Consider the following 7,337-nt stretch of genomic DNA (forward strand, 5'->3'; position numbering starts at 1 on the left):
CGAGAAGAAAATGCTTTCGCGTAGCTTCAATCAGGAAACAGTCAAATGAGCTACTTGTACAAAGGCAGAAAAGCCTTTAAAGCTTCCCTTGGGGAATTTTTGATGAATTGAAAACACAACAGCGTGATGTTTATTAGAACAGGTCTGCATTTTGTTTGTGTCGTGCAGACAGATGCCGTACAGCTTCCTACATATTTAAGATGCTCTGCTGATCAGTGGGAGCAACAGAAGTAAAGAAGCAGGAGTAGAAAGGACGAAGACAAATAAGCCTAGAAACTAGTGAACATGGATGTAAACAATGTTAGACCTGAAATGTGTGCTGGCTCATTTGCGAGACCTCAAAGACACCCATACTGTGTTGTGGTGAGAAACCCTGGATGCACTCCTAACATTGTCAAGACAACTCAACAGGGTACCTTTAAGATTAGATACTGATGCGTAAAAGATGGTATTGCAGTGTACTGCTTTTATATCAAAATAAATCATATTTGATTTAAATCTTTGGCACACTCCCATAGATCTGATCACAGTAATAAATAACATTTATTCATTAAAAAACAAATAAATATCAATAACTTAATATATTCAAGATTTCATAAATACATCTCATATGTGTGACGTTTTGTGTAACATATGTGCTGTACAGTAGACAGAGTGAGTTGGCTGAATGAACCACTGTGTGTGACTGTGACTGAGCATAGATGGGAATATCAAATCCCACATAGCCAAGCTGTAGGCTGTAACGGAAGTCATAGAAGCTGTAACCGTGCCGAGGAAACTCTTAAAAGTAATTTCTCCGGGGTGGAAAATTTGTGTAATGCCACTTCCTGTTTATTTACTCCTATATTGCTAAATCCAAGTCATAAATCACCACATGCCAAAAAGCTTCCGTGAGTGAAATCAAAACAAAAGAAAAGAAAAAAAAAAAAACACTTAACATTATACCACTATAGAGTGGGAGTATAAAAAGTTAAAATTACACAAAGCCTGACAACAAGTTGCACTCCCTACACGCAGCCACATTTTCTGGCAGAGTGCTTCCTCACGGTGTGGTAAACCAGGCTGTCGTCCAGAAACGAGAGATCGTCGTCGAACGCTATTGGCCGACAGCAAGCCTGAGGGGGCACGTCTTTGGCAGGAAGCCTCCTGTTGTGAATGAGGTTGTAAAGGATTTTGTCGTAGTTTGTCTCTGACTTTCTGCACGGTCCTGAGCAGTACCTGAATATCATTTCCTCACTGGAGCGGTAGCCCAGACCGAGGTCAGACACATTGAGGTGGATCTGTTTTAGCACGCAGCCCTGTCCTCTACCACCGCCTCTAATCTTCCCACCTGCGCCAGCACCTCTAGATCCCCCTTCTCTTCTGTTACTGTTTCGCTGGCTTGTCCTTTTCCTCTTTCCTCTTCTATGTTGGGTCCTGCTGTCAAAGTTATCTTTGGAGGGGGAAGAGATGGGGACGGTAGTGGCGGTGGTGCTGGTGGTGGAGGTAGATGAGGACACAGTGAGCGAGGAGGAGCGACGCATTCTGCTGATGGTTACTTTGATGAAGTTCACCACATCTTCAAACTCATTTGGGAGGGGCTCCTCAGTGGTGTCTGAAACCAATTAAGAGACATGCATAAGGCTGGACGGAACACACTGTTTCACTTCTACACACCCCACTGGCTATTGGACACATGCAGTGCTGTGTCACTAAACTACACATGCACATCTTTAAATGATACAGAGGTCTCTTCTGTGGAGGAAATACTGATGGAGTGGATTTATGTGTCTTACGAATGAGTCCCATTGTCACCAGACGCTTTTATGTTTAAGTGGGATTAAACAGTGAAGACAACACAGCTACAATGTTGCCTCGTGGCACAAGTTACTAGATGGAAAATGAATTCCTAATTATTACCACTTGAAGTTATTCTTCTGAGGGGGAAAAAGAGAGGCATTGATTGGTTGTTATTATTCTTTCACCAATCTGCCATTAAACTGAGTCTGATGAGACGTGTAACTGCAAAGGTTTCAAGACAATGATCAATCTGAATCAAATATGTAATTCGTTCAGCATAAAATAAAAGAAATTTTAAGTATAAGCAGCTTAACTGGTGACCACTTACACATGTTTCCTATTTGTTGTTAGGTTTGCCATTTTTTGATTTCTTTCTCTTTCTAGTGGACACATCACCATCACATCTTTAAGCAATTCACACAAATCTCATTGCAAATCACTTATCGGGTTTGCGCACTTTCGCTACCCTCACATTTGTCTCCTCCAGCCAGCGTTTCGTCCCTGTTTGCGGTATCCGCGTGGCTCATGCTCGTGGAAGAAACAGACAGGCCGATCTGAACGGGCGGGAGCTTGGGGGGACTCTCGGCGACGCGCCCTCTCCTCTTGGTGGACATGGGCTGCTGCGGGCTCTGGAGCAGCGGGCTGGCGTAAACGGCGCTCAGCAGTATCAAACAAGTGGTTAGGCTATCCCATAACTTCATTGTCCACTTCAGTCCGACAGCAGGACATGGCGCGATGCAAAATCAACAGGTATCATCTGGCAAAAGCGCTCCACGAACGTTTAATAGTTAGCCTCATCAGAGCTCCTGTCAGTCCAAATGGTGGTGATCGGCCGTGCGCACTGCAAACTGCACGCAATCACTCACATGCCAGCTGGACAGCGAAACGCAGCGTGGCGCAACATTCGGGGCACAGACGCGCAAACGCAAATCAGCGGCTCCTCTCTGAAGTTGACTCCCAAACAACACTTTAACGATGAAAACCTTTTTTTTTAGTCCTTCACTCCTGTTTTCATTCAACACAGTTCCTGTTGCTGACTTCAGGCCATCTCTCTCACCATCAATCCTGACTGAGCTGCGAGGAAAAGCGAGAGAGCTGGGGAGTGCTGGTGACGTGCGACGGTCCATCCTCTGCTTCTTCCTGTCTCCACCCCATGCATAGGAACTATGCAGAAGGATGGAGGCCACAGACAAGACAGAAGCTGAAGTGTGGAGTTGGTGAGAGTTAAAGAGTTATATCACCAAGGAAATCCAGAAATGTGCCTCAGAAGGGAGGGAGAAGTTCCACTCTTTCCGAACCAGAATCCCCATCCTGCTTTTCGACTTGGGTTGATATTGGACGGAAAACATTTTTCCAATCAGCCAGTCAAAACAGATCGAATAGATTTTGTCGCTCCTGATGAAGACCATGTGCTTGAAATCCCACAGTTCTCCACTTAATGTACTTCAGTGACATTTAACTTCTAGAAGCTGATGTGACAACCCTTAGGCCAAGCATAATTGGCCTAATTTCTTGTGAAAACCTTTTTCTCTCCCACATTGAGTTAAAAAAAATGTCATTTTTAATCACATTATGTCCGAGGAAAACTTTAGATTTCTCTTCCCATTTGTTGGTTTGTTTAAGGCAGATATTAAGAACTAATGGTCCAGTAGTCCAAAAGAACACTTAACATAAATTGTCAAACATGTATGAGGAGTAATTTTGTTTGTAATTAATACAGACATGTGTGGATAAGCTAAGTGAGTGGAGTAAGTGGGTCAGGTTGCCTCCTCCACACTTCAGTGAAAATGTGGATAAGAGAAAGTCTATTTTAATATCTGTTACTTTGTTAGCTTATCCTTTTGAACATTATTATTAAATGCATAAGGAACGGGGAGCTGATGAAAATCTGAATGATGTCCAGTGACTTGATCTGAGGGCTTTATATGCGCCTGCATGTGACGTGAAACACTCAGTGAAGCACTCAGACAGCTGTGATGCTTAAAAGCTCTTTATTAAGGATATATGTATAACATAAACTGCATTTTCTTATATGATTCAAAGTCCAATAAATGGGGTCAATAAATGCTTTAGTTGGATTCAAACAGCAATCCTTTGGCTCAAGTAGTACCTTAGAGGGTGTGTGTTTCATTGTCAGGGCTTACATTTTAAAGCAAATCTGCTTTGTATCTTCACTATTATGCAAGAACATGCTGGTTAGAATATAAACTGCAGCCATATTGTTCAGTTTCTCAGTTGTTTTAAAATAATCATTGCGGATAAATTGTAATCCCCTGGTTTGGTACACGCAAGGCTTTTCCAAAAAAACATCTTTCCATTTCCTCCATCCCAGGTAGGCCTTATACTTTACAGCAGCCCATGAACAAGGCTGATGTGAAATACACTTATCCAAAGGCATTTGTGCAGCATATGCAGATGTGTAAACATGCGTACGGATCCGTGCACCCTTGAACTGTAGTGTTTCATGATGAATCATGTCTGTGTCAGTGTATGCCTGCGACAGCCACATTGTATTGTAATCACTTGACTACAGTGAACATGCAAAAGCGATTTGAGCATCTGAGTATGCAGTAACTGTAAAGTCATGCACAATAACAGTCTTCTTCCACTTGTGTTTTTAGAAGTTAGCCTACTAATTACTCAGAAGAGGCTTCCCTTTCCACTGACTTGCTCACTTAAATACCCTGTCCTCAAGCAATTACGCTCGTACCAAGCAACAAATACATCAAACAGATGTTCATTTCCCTTCTTGAAAGGCATGGGGGCTGCTTGGGAGCTGCTCTGTACTCAAATCTGTCAGCCATTTTGAGAGTTTAATTCGACTCACATGCAATAAGCTAATTGTGCCGTGTTATTCCACCTGTCATTGCTGGCCAAGGTGAAACTGAGGCCCCAAAATGGCTTGTGATAGCAAAACTTGGTTTTAAGTAAGAAGATATTATATTAATGTACTTAGATTTAAAATTTTAATAAAAGACTGGGTAATATACTGGATAAAGGTGTGTGTTGCTGTCTTAATGAGCATTGTTTTCATCTTAGTTTAGTTGTATTAGTTGAACTAGTTCATTTCTCCTATATTAGTTTCTCTTCATTGGTTCCCTGTTGAATCCAGAATTTAATTTAAATCCTTCTCTTCACATACAAATCTCATCATAAAGACCTCATAGTATCATATCGCCCCAAGAGAGCCTGCAGGCTTGCTTGTGGTTCCTTGGATATTTCAAAGTAGAATAGGAGGCAGAGCCTTCAGCTTTCAGGCCCCTCTTCTGTGGAACCAGTTTCCAGTTTGGATTAGGGAGATGGACACCTTCTATTCTTTTAAGATTAGACTTAAAACTTGGATAAAGCATATAGTTAGGGCTGGATCAGATGACTTTCTAACACAATAGGTCTTTTATCCTCTCTCTCTCCCCTCATCCCCAAACAGTTAGACTAGATAGCTGCTTCTGCTGGAGGTTTCTTCCTGTTTCTTCCTGTTAAAAGGGAGTTTTTCTTTCCCACTGTCACCAAGTCCTTGCTCATAGGAGTCATCTGATTGTGGGGCTTTTCTCTTTACTTTACCTAACAATATAAAGCACTCTGAGCTGACAGTTGTTGTGATTTTTTCCTATATAAATTGAATTGAATTGAAAATAATATTGACTTACATCCCATTCAATGAAATACATAGACAGAATAATCATTACATTTAATATCGTTTAGTACAAAGTTGGGCAGCACATATGAAAAAAACTCTTATGATCCCACTTTTGCTGTGACAGACTGATGGAGCTCCATCATGGAAAGAGTAAGTTATGAGTAGTAAATATTCATAGCAGTACTTACTGTACAAACAAATATAGATCAATATATGTAAGCTTGTTTCTGTCTCAAAAGAAGAAAATAGGCCATGCATAAGTCAAAATTTCATGTTGTCTTAAAATTTCGAGTTGTTTTCTTAATTTTGGGTCATTTTCTCAGGAATTGAGTGAGTAAGTTGAAACCGAGATCCCTAACTCTACTTTCTTTTTTAGGCAGTTTACTTTACTAATTTTGGATACATGCTGGTGCAGAATCATTATTTAATTAGAGAATTATTATCTCTAAGATCGACAGGAGGTGGACAGGAAGTTGTCCTTTAATCCGTTTTTATGCATTTACAAGTAGTTTATTCTCCCACTTAAAGAAAAGGTTTTTGCCATAGCAGAGTTCTGTATCTTGTAAAAAATACAAGATACTATTTGGTTATGTGTAAACATAACCAAATAGTTTTTAGTGCCTAGACCTAAACAAGCAGTGCGTAAAAAACAAATTAAAAAATCAAGTAAAACTGAAAAAAAAAATAAAAATAAAAATCTCAAGTGAAAAGCAAGAAAAACACAAACCCCCTAAAACAGCTGACAAACAAACTGTACTAGGACCTCTAAGATCTCCTAACACTGACTTTTTAGATATTTCAAGCAGCTCTGCTGTCACTCTAGGTGCAGCCAGTGGCATCAGAACCAAAGGACACCCTGTGTGTATCATTGTGATACCAACAGCATCTGACAGCACAGCTGTATCTGACACACTGACTGAAAGACTGCAGACTGAAATATTTCATTAGCTATTTAATGAATCCTAATGAAACATACCCATGAGGTCAAGATAATATTGGCTTGTGCTGTTGGTGAGCCCCATACTTCATCTAGCTCACAACAGTTTTGTTCCTGACATCTCCAGCATCAGCATTTTGTGTTTGTACTTAATGTTAGCATGCTAGCACACTAAGATGATGTCTTACATGCTAAATATCAGCATCTTGCTGGGCTTGTGTAAGAATGTTAGCATGCTTACATTATCTCTGGGTTTAACGTGCTATTTAAAGTTAAAGTTTAGACTCACGTAGTTGCTAACACTCATGTTTTATATATGTAAGATAGATATACACTGACGGGCCAGGTTGTGTAATTTCTTATTGCTAAGGTATTCATGAGCTGCCTTTAAACTCAATAAATGAGAGAACGCCACTTCACTTTTCTTTCTCTTTATTTTAGAGATCACCTTTAGACATTTCCATAAATAAATAAATGAATAAATAAATCAATAAAACCATACATCAGACATTTCATTGATCTAGTATTATGCAAATATATTTCAAGTTAAACTACACTTTTGTGCTTCAGAACCAGCTCACCAGTTCTGTTAAAAGTTTAGATCTCTGGTTGGGACAGAGAAGGAAAAGCTAAAAACACTTTAATTTTCACACTGAACACACTTCTGCACACTGATGAACAAACATCAGACACAACAACCAAGTCAAAGTTAATTCAGTCTGCTGAATTAAACCTTTCTTTTTTCACAAAATAGCCCATGAACGAATGTAGCCCATAATTATGTTGCACTTATAGGAAGATTATAGAGGACTTTAATATTTCAAAGGACGTGCTACATTAGAGCTTGTTGCCCCATGCGAAATACAAACACACAAAAAAACTTTCCCTGCTGGTGATGTTACATCTACTTGTACATTTGTGTGGTGTGTAAATCATTGAATAGGTTGTAAGAAGCACCCCCTTGGTGAGCCATTGCAGTGTTTA

At 40.1% G+C, this 7,337-nt stretch overlaps 1 protein-coding gene across 1 annotated transcript; it reads right to left on the bottom strand.

Moving 5' to 3' along the window:
* Window positions 1-809: 809 nt before the first annotated feature.
* On the bottom strand, window positions 810-2,851 carry LOC116336438 (glial cell line-derived neurotrophic factor-like). The gene is made up of 2 exons (XM_039621116.1): window positions 2,252-2,851; window positions 810-1,594 (listed from the first exon to the last, which is right to left on the bottom strand). The coding sequence occupies exons 1-2, from the start codon at window positions 2,478-2,480 to the stop codon at window positions 1,008-1,010; spliced, it is 816 nt and encodes a 271-aa protein (XP_039477050.1). The 5' UTR covers window positions 2,481-2,851; the 3' UTR covers window positions 810-1,007.
* Between the last annotated feature and the right edge of the window lie 4,486 nt (window positions 2,852-7,337).

The sequence above is a fragment of the Oreochromis aureus genome, linkage group 12 (assembly GCF_013358895.1).
Source record: "Oreochromis aureus strain Israel breed Guangdong linkage group 12, ZZ_aureus, whole genome shotgun sequence".
Lineage (NCBI taxonomy): Eukaryota > Metazoa > Chordata > Actinopteri > Cichliformes > Cichlidae > Oreochromis > Oreochromis aureus.

What these genes read in the sequence shown, in the direction of transcription:
- LOC116336438 (XM_039621116.1), bottom strand. Translation starts at nt 2,480, where the DNA reads ATGAAGTTATGGGATAGCCTAACCACTTGTTTGATACTGCTGAGCGCC. An exon ending in GCTGGCTGGAGGAGACAAAT is followed by an intron (nt 1,595 to 2,251) that starts GTGAGGGTAGCG and finishes AATTGGTTTCAG; the next exon opens with ACACCACTGAGGAGCCCCTC.